Here is a 14,153-nt window from a genome sequence, read left to right on the forward strand (position 1 = left end):
ATTTCAGGAGTTGGAAAACTTTGGCTCCTGGCCTGTCAGGGTAAGCCGCTGGCAGGTCGGGACGTTTTGTTTAGTTGGAGCCCCTCAGCTCCCTGTGACCACAGTTCACCATTCCCAGCCAATGGGAGCTGTGGGAAGTGCCACTTGCTGCAGCTCCCATTGGCTGGGAAATGGTGAACCGCAGCCACAGGGAGCTGAGGGGCTCCATGCCTGCAGATGCTCCAGGTAAACAAAACTACAGTGTTTTAGATCAGGGATCGGCAACTTTTGGCACGTGGCTGCCAGGCCGGTTTGTTTACCTGCCACGTCCATAGGTTTGGCCGATTGCGGCTCCCACTGGCCGTGGTTCACTGCTCCAGGCCAATGGGGGCTGCAGGAAGGGTGGCCAGCACATCTCTCGGCCCGCGCTGCTTCCCACCACCCCCATTGGTCTGGAGCAGCGAACCGCGGCCAGTGGGAGCCATGATCAGCCAAATCTGCAGATGCGGCAGGTAAACAAACCGGCCCGGCCCACCAGGATGCTTACTCTGGCAGGCTGCGTGCCAAAAGTTGCCAATCCCTGTATTGGATATGCAATTCAATGATTCCATAGAGTTTAAAATCATCAGATTTTGATGTAGGACCTTTTATAAGCCGACCTCCGCTCTTTGATGCATCACTGTTTTTAACCACAAATATTTGGCTTATGAATGAGTATATACGGTACCTTCTTTAGTGGAGATGGTCAGACAGATACAATTTGGTTAGATAACACTAGACTAAGTTGTTCTTCTCCCCTTTCAAAAACAAAATGCCACTACAATGATGATCAGTTCCTGTAGAAAGTTGCTAATAGAAGTTAACTATGAACTATTTGCCACTGCCTCCCAAAAATGTAGCCATGTGGGGAAACACTAGTATTGCCTTATAGATAGTCCAATGCACATTTTTTAATTACCCAACCACTCCACTCTTCTACCCCTAAAAAGCCCCCAAAGCCAGAGATGCAGGGTCTATTTTAGGAATAAAATTCAATTAGTTGTAGATGAAAATCCTTCCTTGCTATTTGTAAAATGGCCTGTGTGTTGTGCAAGCACTTAACATTGCTAGTTGAAACCAAAGTCAAACAACTTGGAAAAAAAATTTTGGTACCTAATTTTAATCTTGTAAAGTTTGATGGATTATATTCTTGTAACACAGATGCAGAGATTGATGTCTACAAACATTTTACTATCAGACACTGTTTAGAACAACGTTAAGCCTTTTTTTGGCCATTCTTTTAAAACATGCATTTTTTGTGCATATTCTTGTGTTTGTCACTCTTTCACTGTTAACTACAGTACACACAGATTTATTACTCAACATTTGTAACAAAGTGTTAGAAATCACTTCTGATTAGACCATCAAGAGAATGTTGTGTACGTTAAAACTTATTGGAAATTTTCATGGTCTTTGTTCCTTGCTCCAAGCAAGGATCCCGGTTACTGCACCTGGTCCAAAACTGAAGGCAAGCCCAATCAAACAAAGGGTTCGCTCAATATTTTGGTGTCACCATTGACCCCACTCACCCACCTTTACTGTGACTAAGTAAAGAAGCAGGAACCCACACACCTCCACTCCACCCACTCCTTACCCTAAGCACAATTAATTTAGACACTGTGTTGTTCTACCGATTGGCTGGCTGTGGGTGCTGAAAATACTGTTTCCAACTCCATTATTCCAGTTAATAGGAGTCCAAGTCACTCCCAAACCCAGGATTACTGTCACCAATTCTGACTAAAATTACCACCTTCGGTATATTATGTTTTGCCACAGATGTATTACTTAATCAAAAATCATTGTAATTGAATGCAAAAGTAAAGGAAACTTGAGTTTTATTTAAGCTTCCAATTTCTGGGAGGTTCAAGAACTATAATTATTCTGGACAAAAAAAGAAAATAGACTGTGCTTACAGATCATCTTCTGCCATACTCTTTCTTTAGGACCACTGTTTTATTGTTGTCCTTTCTATTACATGGGATGTACATATCAGGTGTTAATAAAAGGTCAGTGCCTGTACAATACATTCTACAACTGAGCACCACTTTCCGTAACTGAACAGGCAAAGAGAAATTACACTGAACATCAGCATCTGGCAGTATTTTTCCAAAAAAAGTGACTAAAATGGGTTTAAATTGATTAACACTATTAAATCACATCTAATATTGGTACTACATGATTTCATTACAGCTATACGATACAATTATACAAAAATGTGTTAACATCAAAGAATACAACCAAAATTAAGATAGCAAACAAAACCTATATAACTTTTTTCTTTACAGGAAAATACTTTTGAAGTATGCATGTAACTGCCCATTCTTTTAAAGAAAATCTACTGCAAGCAAAGTTATCAACCTCCAGAAAAATCACACATAGCATTACTAAGCATATCCCCAAAAAGTGTACAATATGCACACTTGGAAAATACAAAATTAAAAAAATTGTAAGCAACAGGTGAGCTTCATATTTATAAGAATGTGAAAAGAAGTCCAATTTTAGCACTGTTGTATAAAGAATTGTCTTTTTGATGCAAGTTCATCAATTGTCCCCTCCTGTTGGGAGCACACTTTACAAAACACCGTGTTCTTGAAACTGGATTACAGAGCAAGGTAGAGCATCTTAGCAACGTCATCTTAAAGTTTTTATTTATTTAACTACTTTATCAAAACATGTCCTTTAGGTGGGTAGGGTTCTTTTTTTAAAATTCTTTCCTAGAAACAATATACAAAGGGGAGGCATATTTATTCCCATACTCCTGTAAGATGCTTTGAGAGTTCAAGAGCTTTCTTCTCGCTTACTTTCACTGGTTGTTTTTGGCCTTAGCATGTGTTAAGATGTGAGATTTCAGGTTAGTTGATTGAGCGAACTTCTTATTACAGCCGTCAAACGGGCACACATAGGGCCTGTCGCCAGTGTGAATTCGCACATGTGTGCGTAAATTGAAGTCCAGTGAAAATCGCTTTCCACATCCTTCAAACGTGCACTGTTGAAAGAAAAAGGTCACAGATTAAAAACATTCTCAACAGGAGCAACAGATACTTGGTAAGTCAGCAAAAGATTCTTGCTTGCGTTACTAGGTTCCCTTTACAAATATTAGGTCCTGATCCTGCAGTCCATTTCCCCTGAAAACTCCTAGAAGAACCAGTGAGAGCTGTGCCTGAGAAATAATTGCAGGTCTTAGCATATCAACATTGCATTCATTACATCTCATTTAATGTATGAAGTTTATTTTTTTTTAGTGAAAGCCTAAAGAGAAAATTGATCACTGTATTTTTCTCAAATAGTTGCAATGTACACAGAAGACTACTGTGAAGAAAAAATTCTGAGGAGATCAAAGCTCCAAGCTTTCTCTACACATTCCCTTTTTTACTCCTGGAGGAATTCTGCACCACTGTGCAGTGCAGAATTTTGCAGAAATTAACGTTGTGCATGCAGAATTTCCTTTCCCCCATAGAAATAGGCTACAGTGCCTGCTAGCCGCCACTGGACCCAGCAGAGCACAGCTCACACAGACACTGCTGGGGAAAGGAGAGGGAGCTAGAGGGTTCCTGGCAGCTACAGTTCCCAGCATGCCTTGAGAGAAAGAGGTATGCATGCAGGAAACTCCAAGCCTGGAACTAAGCATCAGATGGTTTTTCCTTCTGGATCCCCAGGCTCTGGGGATGGGGGGAGGCGGGGGAAGAGAGGGTGTCTGGGCTGGATGGTCCCCATGGCTGGTTTGGAATGGGGCAGGGGAGATATAGAGGAGAGGGATTGTGGGTGTCTGGTTCCCTGGCTGGGCTCGGGGGGCAGAGCATAGAAACAGGAACTGGGTTGTCATGGGGGTTTCTTTAACTCTCAGTTAAAGAAGCAGCCCTCAGCTTTAGAATTTGGTACCCCCCCTTCCCACCTGCTCCAAAAATCAGCTAGACTCCATTCTACTGGAGGGACTCAAAGACTAAAATTTTGGGGAAGAGAAGGGCACAGCACAATAAGGGTTATTTGTGGGTCAGATGGGCTACTGTTCAGATAAGATATTTTATGAGTTGTTGCCATGCAGGGGAGAGATGAGAAGCTAACTCATGCTTTATACAATTGTTCTTAATGTACATAAAGAGCCACAAGAGCCTGGATCAGAGTGTTTGTTTTTGGGGTTTTTTTTTCCCCCCTACAAATAAAAACAGATAAATGAATAAAAACTCCACACCACAGGAATATTTGTTTCTAGGGAAAAAAAAAAAAAAAAAATCTCGCAATTTACTGAATTCAAGCATTACGTTCTATGAAAACTACAGATTCTAAGGCAAAAAGGAACCACTGTGATAATCTAGTCTAGTCTGACTTCCTGCACAACTCATGCAATACTGAATAGTGAAAGGACTTGAACTTGGGTATCCCATCTTCCAGGTGAATACTCTAACCACTGGGCTAGAGAATCACTCAGGAGGTGGATAATTCAGGTAATGACTTGTGGACTTTTAATTCTTAAAATGATTAGGGACAATATTTAGGGGCTATTTTTTTTTAAAACCAGAAGTGGTAGGTTTGAAGGTTTTCTGTATTAAAGAATCTCATTTTTAGAATATCAGTTTGTGTCTTGTGACAGATTACTTTCTTGAAGAAACTAAACAAATTAAAACAAGGTATCTTAACTGAACTGATGTGCATCAGTTATTTCTGCATGTTGTATAATTCAGAGACTACAGTAATTTTTGAATGATATTTACCATATGAAGAAGGCTGGGGACCTCTGGTGGCAGGAGCTCAAGTGTCTCCTACACTGTCGTAGCATCAGAGGATATTCAGTGGGTAGTTCATGGCTTTAATTTTAAGTTGATTAACACTCAACTTGAAAGTTAAGCATTCTGATTAGCCAATGGTGCATCAAACAGCACAAGAAAAAAAAAAAGTGTCTGCTGACAACATGGGGGACATTAAAAAAAAGGAGAGAATGAAACAGTTTCTCCCCCCACGGGGAGTATCCCCACTGTAAATTTTAACATGGATATTCAGGCAGTTTGTTTACAAATGTGTTACAAAAACAGCCTCTAAACAAAAAAAAAAATATCCACATAATACATTGTGATACAGCTTTGCAGTCTTAATCTGCCAAGCTACATAGTATGACTCTTAATAGTGGAAGACAATCCATTTACACACCCTAATTAGCATAACTTGAGGCCTTGTTTACACTAGTAAAATACATCATGTTGAAAAAAAAGAGGAAGCAATGAGAGTTTTCTCAAATATGGTATCCAAAGTCTAATTTTCTTGCAAGTTTTCCAAAAACTTAAAGTAGGCTAGAATAGTTAAATTCAAATGCGCTGATGTGTGTGCTATAATACACTCCACTTCCAAAATATACCTGGAAATAAACAATCATAATTTTGTCTAAGCATTAATAATTAGTGAACAGAGAACTTGTTCTAACTTCTCTAAGGATCTGATCCAAAGCCCTCTAAAGTCAATGGAAAGGCTGATATTAGTATCAGACTTTGGATCATGTCTTGATTTTGCATGTCAAGTCACCACATGCAATTTTATTTTGAGACAAGGTGCTTCCTTGCCTCAACTGGCGAGGAAGCCAGGCAAGCACAGTCTCCCCCCCCGCCTCCCCCCGTTGTTTTAAATTAAAACTGGAATACTCTGCATGTCTCGAAAGTGGCCATACCTGAAAGGGCTTCTCTCCAGTATGAACTAGCTGATGTCGCTTTAGCTTGGAACTCTCCACAAAGGCCTTGCCGCATTCTGCACATACGTGTACTCGAGGACCATGAGTGTGAAGATGCTTCCTCATAGCAGAGTTGTCCCTGAACATTTTTGTGCAGCCCTTAAAGAGAATAAAAAAAAACTTAGTCAATACATAAACAAGTTCCAATAATAAAATTTCTAGCATTTTAGTAGATTAAAGTTTAGTTACCCGCCCGTCCGCCCCCTTTTCCCTGGAAAAATACCTTAAAATAGAAGCTGGCTCTGGAAAGACATACTCCCTCACATTGATGCATATTTTACTTTGACTTAGGAGGTTAAAAATAGAACACTTTTACAATAAAATTACCACAAACTCTTACTATGGACAGCCAGTAAATATCAATAATTTAAGAGGTGGGAAAAAAATCCAACTCCTCTACTCACCCATACAACATTAGTGTACTACATGCAGTCAAGTTTTATTAAGACACACTGCATCTTCCCCATAAGATTACATCCTATTAACAGAAGCACAGGTGAACAAACTGAACAAAATTTATGGTAGTCCAAGAGCTAGCAAAAGGTAAAATGGTAGTCCACCGCTACCTTTGGTGGGCCCCATATTCTTTGTGCAAGTGATGTCTGTCTCTGTCCATCTCCTACTGTCCCTCTTTCTTCTTTCTTTGTCTGTTTCCTGTTCCTGACAGAGAAAGAAGCAAGAGGGTCTCCAAGGCACAGCAGCTACAGAAGAAATTATTCCGCAATGCACTGAGAGCAGAATTAGTCTGATAAATTGACTAGGATTATAAAAAGTAACAGCTGTGTTGTTTCTAGGGAGGGGGAAGGTGGATCTGGTGCTGCTGGGTCATGAAACCTGAAGACCACCACCTGGTAGCTGCATCACAGGAAGGCAGAATACAGATCTTACTCCTGAGCAACAAGAGTGTATAACCTCAAGTAATGGGAACTCACCCCCACTTTTTGAAGATCCTGCCTCTGCAGATTCACTTATATTTTGAATACTGCATTTGCAGAGAGACTAAAGAGACAAAATTAGGCAGAAGTCTTACCTAGACATAACGGTTCTTGATTGAGCTATTCCCTTTCTGCACCTCTAATCTATGAGCTTCCCATTCTATCTTTACTTGTTGGTGAGATTTGGAAAATAGAGAATTATGATCATTTTTACAGAATCCTGTTGCCCCAGATATCATTTGTTCAAAATTCATGCTACCTTTAAAATTCCCAACTCTTTTCACCACACATTTCTTCTATCCCCTTCCTTACTGATCAAATGTGTTCTATTCCTTCTTTGTTTGCCTGCTGCTTCTGCCATCCCCTAGGCATCCCTTTTTAATGGAGTGTTTTCCAACCCCCTTGCCAACTTTAAATACCACTAATAGAGAGATGAGGGACAGAAGTTAATTACTTATAAATATTACCACCTAGCTTTTTCATCAGATCTCAAAGGATTTACCAAAAGTGGTCAATATCCTCCCCATTTTACAGATGGGGAAACCAAGACACAGAGGGGTGAAGTGATGTGCCCAAGGTCACCCAGCAGGCCAGTAACAGAACTGGGAGTAGAGCCAGTGTCTCTTGAATCCCTCCCCCAACACTACCAGGCAGCCTCAGCTTCTATACCGCTGAGCAAGCCCAGACTCCTTGTAATCATTCTGAAAAAGCACCTCTTTACAAATCTAGTCTACAAAGGGACAATGACTAGCTACAATGTTAATAATCTAGAGGCTTCATATTTCATACATAAGCCATTACATCAGAAATAACAAGCCAACTGGATTATGAAAAAGTCCCCTAATGCCTCTTTGGCTAACTACCACACATAGATCCCTATGAAATCTGCATTAACGAGAACATGGACAGAATCAAAACATTAATGCGGAATTCTGCTCTCTCCATCACTTGGACCGCAGGGGCAGGCAGGGTAAGAGTCAAGCCTGCTGTGCAGAGCCAGCCCAGGGGTGGGGCTGATGTTGGCGTGTCTCCTTCCCCCCGCTGGTGTACCCAGTCTCCACTGAGCAGGGGGAGCCACGTGGGAGAACAGGGGGGGCACCTGTCTATACACCAGCCTCTGGCTCAGGAGTGGTTGCTGCAGCTGCTGTCTAAACAAGTGTTCAGGCTGGTGAGTTGCTCTGCTTAAAGAGAGACGGTGCTGACACTCCCCCAACACAGTTTTGTGGACTTCTTATGTTACTGTTCAGCAATGTCAGTTTTGTCATACTACCAAATGCTACTTTAAAAAGCAATTTAAAATATATTACTTTTGGCTTGTACCCCTCTACCCTGATATAATGCTGTCCTCGGGAGCCAAAAAATCTTACCACGTTATAGGTGAAACCGCGTTATACCGAACTTGCTTTGATCCACTGGAGTGTGCAGCCCCGCCCCTCCCGGAACTCTGCTTTACCACATTATATCCGAATTCGTGTTATAGCAGGTCACGTTATATCGGGGTAGAGGTGTACTGTATATCTGCCAGATGTTTTGTTTAGACTGTAAATATTTTGGGGGGTGGAGTGGTAAAATCAATTTTTCCCATTGCAATCCAATTCTGAACATTTAATACATTTATAGTAAGGATAATTGTTGCAAATGTATCAAACAATTTTGATGTAAAAGACCATAAAGGTGGAATTGTTTTAAAAAAGGGAAAAAAAGAAATTACAATAAATACAAAAATCCATAATAAAACTGATTTCATAGGGCCCTACATACACAGGGAATCCAACCGGATGACTTTCTTAGTCACTCATACCAAAAAAATTACCTCCACTATCCAGCATAAAGGATGGGGCAATGGATTTGTGGGATCAAGACTGCATTTCATGGTAAAGACAGACACCCTTCTTACAAATTCAACCCAGCTAAATGAAATGAGCTACCAGGGCTTCCCTGTTGAATAAACGTAAGATGGGAATAGAGATGAACTCATTTGTCAAAGGACCCTCAAAGCATATCAGAAACTTTCATAAATTCTTATGTTTTGTTAATGAGTTTCAGATTCCATATGAATTTTGACATGTACATGAAAAGTACTCAGAACTGGTAGTACCATACAACTGTATAGAGTACAAGTTTGAAAACAGCAACTGATTGAGTGATCCACCTTCCAATCTGCAATTCTGCAAGCTTCCTCTTTGGGACCTACTTCTGCCAAACTGGCAATAACTGTATCTGAACATGTCTTAAGTTTTGAAAAACCAAGAAGCCACCACTTCTAAATAAAAAAAAGTTTTTCCCACAGGCTTCACAATGCCTTTGATTAACAGGCTTCAAGATTTCCATGTCTTTATTCAAAAGTTAAACTTCACAAATGGGTGGGATGAAAAAACTATTTACATGGATTTTAAAATCCCCACTACTCAGTGGAAAGGAGAAGGAAAGTCTCAAAAGGTATTTCTTGGTTACACAGAAGTAACGAAGTGGTCTTAAGAGTTACCTCTACACTGATAAAGGAACTTTTTGGGAGTGGAAGAGATGCAATAAGGAAGTATTACTTTTCTTCTCCCACCTAATGTAGACAATGTAATGGTTTATCAGAAGTATAATTAAATCAGAAGTAAGAGCAGGATTGATTTAAAGTTGTGAAGATCAAACATCTCTCCTCAGAGGAAGAATAATTTAACTCTGGGTCTCCAAGTACAACTTTAAGGAAAGATGAACCTACATTCTGAAACAGAGCCCTGAATAGGAGCTCAATGTTCCCAGAGTAGATGCTTGGGCTCAAGGCTAGTAAGGAACAGACCTAGGTTACTGATCTGTAATGTGCACTATTAAATATCTGCACAGGCAAGCATTCTTAGGCTCACGCTATCTAGAAACCAAGCCCCACAACCTATAATGACTTCATATCAAGGCTGGGTACGCCTAGATCTCAGGAATACACTTTGGACAGTTTTCAGAACAGGTTCATGCCATCAAATAGCATTTTAAATTACCATGGACAAGATATTGCAACAATAGTGTACAGTTGCTACCAAAAGACAACTTTACAGAAGTGCTAACCATAAGAGAGGGGACCAGAGTGCTCTCCTTTATGTAAGTAGTGGCCGCAGAAAAGATCTGATGATTAAATAGTCTAGGGCAGTGGTTCTCAACCAGGAGTACGTGTACGTCTGGGGCTACATCAACTCATCTAGATATTTGCCTAGTTTTACAACAGGCTACATGAAAAGCACTAGTGAAGTCAGTAGAAACTAAAATTTTATAGACAATGATTTGTTTATACGGCTTTGTATACTATACACTGAAATGCAAGTACAATATTAATATTCCAATTGACTAATTTTATTATATGGTAAAAATGAGAAAGTAAGCAATTTTTCAGTAATAGTGTGCTGTGACACTTGTATTTTTGTGTCTCATTTTTAAGTGAGGTGAAACTTGGGGAGTATACAAGACAGATCAAACTCTTGAAAGTGGTACAGGAACTCCTCACTTAAAGTTGTCCAAGTTAACGTTGTTTCAATGTTAAGTTGCTGATCAATTAGGGAACATGCTTGTTTAAAGTTGTGCAATGCTCCCTTCTAACGTTGTTTGGCAGCTGCCTGTTTTGTCCGCTGCTTGCAGGAAGAGCAGCCTGTTGAGCTAGCTGGTGGGTGGTTGGAACCAGAGTGGACCAGCAGCCACCTTATCAGCTCCCTACTCCCCAAAATTCCCTTTGCAGCAGCTGTCCCTCCCCCCACTGCCATGTGCTGCTCCTGCCCTCTGCCTTGGAGCTGCTCCCCCCAGAGACTCCTGCTTACTGTACGGGGAGGAAGAAGGGGGCTAATGTCAGTGTGTCTCCTCCTCCCCTCTGCTCCTGCACCCCCGCTTACCCCATCTTCCATAGAGCAGGGGGACACATGAGGGAGGGAGCTTCTAGGCAGTAGCTGCTGTCTCAGGTCTCAGCAAGCGGATTTAATTAACAAGGCAGTGTACTTAAGCCTGGGGTCAGCTACTTAAAGGGGAAATGTGCATTTTTTCCCCTCTCGCACATAGGGGGCATGTGTCTGCCCTCCCTCCTTTCCTGCTGCCTTGCAGTATTGTGAGAGTTAACCCTTGAGGGCTCAGTCAATTGCTAGTTCATTTAACAGTAAGGCATTCCCTGGGAAATATCCCACCCTCTGACTCTTCCACCTCAACCAAGCTTCACAATCATCATCACTGTGTACCAGTATTAAACTGTTTGTTTAAAACTTATACTCTGTGTGTATGTGTATTTTATTTTGAGAGAGAGAGAGAGAGACACAGACAGACAGATTCTTGTCTGGTGAAACTTTTTTTTCCTGGAACCTAACCCCCTCATTTACATTAATTCTTATGGGGAAATTGGATTCGCTTAACATCGTTTTGCTTAAAGTCGCATTTTTCAGGAACACACCTACAATGTTAAGTGAGGAGTTCCTGTACAGTAGTCTGGAAAGGTTGAGCCACTGGTTTAGGGGTCTATCTACATTAGACCCCTACACCAGCCTTACAGCTTGGACTGAGACTTGTGCTAGAGGGGCCCACGCTAATGTGATAGAAATAGCTGTGTGGACATTGTGGCACTGGCAGAGGCTCACACTAGCCAGACAAGCTTGGTGCCAGGGTGGGCTTGAGCTACTCCTGAGGAAATTATGCACACAGTATTTTAAAATTCTGCAGATTTTGTCAAGAACAATACTATATAATCATGCCAGTTTCAATTATTTGGTAATTTATTTCAAAATACCTGTCAGCAAAAATTCCCCCACAAGTAGATTATTCAAGAAACCCCTACGACAACCCAGTTCCTCTGGCCCCTTCCCTCCGAGAACCCAGATGCACCTCTCTCAAGCCCAGACACTCTCACCCCCAAGACCAGAGGGAGAAACAGCCTGATGCTGGGTCCAAGACTTGCATGCCGTCACCTCCTTCCTTCAGGGCATGCTGAGAACTGCAGCTACTAGGAACCCTCCAGTTCCCTCCTCTTCCCGCTAGCCTTGTGCTGGGTCCAGTGGCCTCTAGTGACAGCCAACATCTCTGCAGCCCATTTCTGTGAGGAAAAAAGGAAATTCTGCATGCACAACATTAATTTCTGAAAATTTATGTACTGTGCATTGGCAAAGAATTCCCCCAAGAGAAGCCTGATCTCAGGTGCCTAGCCTGAGCCTCTGCCAGTGACACAATGCCCACACAGCTATTTCTAGCATAAATCCGTGTATCTGAGCTGGGAGGCTAGCTCCCAGCTGCAACAGACATCCTTGACCTTTACCAAATGACATTCTCCAATGATCCTTCAAGTTATCAATATCATGAACCAGGTGTGAGACACAGCAGTACAGAAACTTAAAGGAATACAGTTCAGGTTAATGAGGTATTTTCATATAGTCAGATGGAAAATTACATTACTGGGACAAAGCGTCCTGCCATACTCCTATGATCACCTTACATGCAAACAAGGTTTCCTTCTGTGAATTTCATAACAAAATTTGTAGGAAGAGTTGAGGAAATCTTTTAGCATCTGAAAAGCACCTAAAGAGGTGACTGTATTTAAAGTAATAGACCTCAATATTTAGCTTTAATACAAATATTCAGCTTATTCCTTCCCTAACAGAAAAAAAGTGAGACACACAAAATTCAGTTCCACAAGTGACTGACCACTAAAATGCCTTAAGTTCTGAGAGTTTCACTTACTTTGTGAGGACATGCTATCGTTCTTGGAGCATCATCTTCTTTAATTTTTCGTGGCTTCATTCTTACAAAAAACAAAAGAAGAAACACTGGTAAGTATGTAGAAGCAACCTTCCTAAAACTGTCAAGTATCAGAGGGGTAGCCGTGTTAGTCTGGTTCTGTAGAAGCAGCAAAGAATCCTGTGGCACCTTATAGACTAACAGACGTTTTGCAGCATGAGCTTTCGTGGGTGAATACCCACTTCTTCGGCATCCGAAGAAGTGGGTATTCATCCACGAAAGCTCATGCTGCAAAACGTCTGTTAGTCTATAAGGTGCCACAGGATTCTTTGCTGCTTCCTAAAACTGTTTGCTTTAATATTAAAAAAAAAAATCCTGCAAGTTACATACACATCAACTGCATTTGGAGTTTAATGTTGTAGTGAGGAGATATATATAAAAATACAGTAACAGTACCGTATATTTTTGCATTTTGAAAAAGCACTTTAGTCCATACAACACAAACTTTAAAATCTGAAGATCTTTACATAAGCATCTTTCAGATACAGAACACTGTACATTTAAAGTAAGGCTGTCAATCGCAGTTAACAAGCAACTAACACAAAACTAGATTAAAAATAGTTGCAATTAATTGCAGTTTTAAATGCATTGTTAAGTAACAGAATACCGACTTAAATTTATTATAAATATTATTGTTTTTCTACATTTCCAAGTATCCTGATTTCAATTACAACATGAATACAAAGTGTACAGTGCTCACTTTTTTTATTACAAATATTTGCACTGTAAGAAAGAAAAAGAAATAGCATGAGGTGAACTGAAAAATACAAGTACTGTGGTGCAATCTCTATAGTGAAAGTGCAGAACTGTGGAGAGAGCACAGAACCTGTACAGATAGAGAGATGTTTCCACTAGGAATCTGAAAAGTTTCTTGTGGGCTGGATAAATGGATATCTGAAAATAGGCATCTTGCAGATCAAGAACCACAAAAGTCTTGAGGGATCTAATGAGGGAACTATAGAGGTCAGAGTCACCATTCTGAACTTGGGAATCTTTAATGTTTCAACTCTTATGAATTCCAAATCCAGAAGGGACCACTGGGATTATCTAGCCTGACCATCTGATAACAGGCCACAGAAATTCTCCAAAATCATTCCTAGCACTTAACTTTTAGAAATACATCCAATCATAATTTAAAAAAATTGCCAGTGATGGAGAATCCAACACAATTTTTTAGACTGTTAAAAATTTACACCTTCTTTCCTGTCTGAATTTGTCTAGCAAATTGTCATTGGATCATGCTATACTTTTATCTGCTAGATCGAAGAGGCCAATATTAAATATTTGTTCCAAGTAGAGGTTTATAGACTAATCTATCACCCCTTACCCATCTCTTTATTAAGATGAATAAAGAGAGCTTCTTGAGTCTAATTGCTATAATGGCAGGTTTTCTAATCCTTTAATCATTCTTGTGGCTTTTCTCTGAACCCTCCCCAATCTATAAACATCCTCTTTAATCATGGATACCAGAACTGGACAGTATTTCTAGCAGCAGTTGCACCAGTGCTGAATACAGAGGTTAAAAAAAAAACAAAAAACACCCCTCTCTGGTCTGACCCAAGACTTCCCCTTTTTAATGCATCCAAGGATTGCATTAGCCCTTTGTTGTCTTTGGGATGAGAAAGATAATGGGAATAACCCCTTGACCTATAACTCTGAGTCCCTCCTCCAAATTGTAGAAGGGAGTCCACTTTTTGTTTGAACAGTATCTTGTGAAAATGGTCCCTCAAGGAGGAAAGAAGAAA

General features: G+C 40.6%; 1 protein-coding gene across 2 annotated transcripts in view; it reads right to left on the minus strand.

Moving 5' to 3' along the window:
* Positions 1 to 1,124: 1,124 nt before the first annotated feature.
* The window catches only part of YY1 (YY1 transcription factor), a 42,549-nt gene continuing 29,520 nt past the window's right edge, over positions 1,125 to 14,153 (minus strand). Inside the window, exons 3-6 of one of the 2 annotated variants that reach the window (XM_045015017.1) lie at positions 12,352 to 12,412; positions 6,298 to 6,391; positions 5,672 to 5,830; positions 2,862 to 3,004 (exon numbers count right to left, since the gene is read on the minus strand). In XM_045015017.1, the coding sequence (XP_044870952.1) occupies positions 2,994 to 3,004; positions 5,672 to 5,830; positions 6,298 to 6,391; positions 12,352 to 12,412 (325 nt within the window). In that variant the 3' untranslated portion in view covers positions 2,862 to 2,993. Of the gene's footprint in view, positions 3,005 to 5,671; positions 5,831 to 6,297; positions 6,392 to 12,351; positions 12,413 to 14,153 lie in introns of both variants that reach the window. The other variant, XM_045015016.1, reaches the window with a different exon arrangement.

Source organism: Mauremys mutica, chromosome 4 (genome assembly GCF_020497125.1).
Source record: "Mauremys mutica isolate MM-2020 ecotype Southern chromosome 4, ASM2049712v1, whole genome shotgun sequence".
Classification (NCBI taxonomy): domain Eukaryota; kingdom Metazoa; phylum Chordata; order Testudines; family Geoemydidae; genus Mauremys; species Mauremys mutica.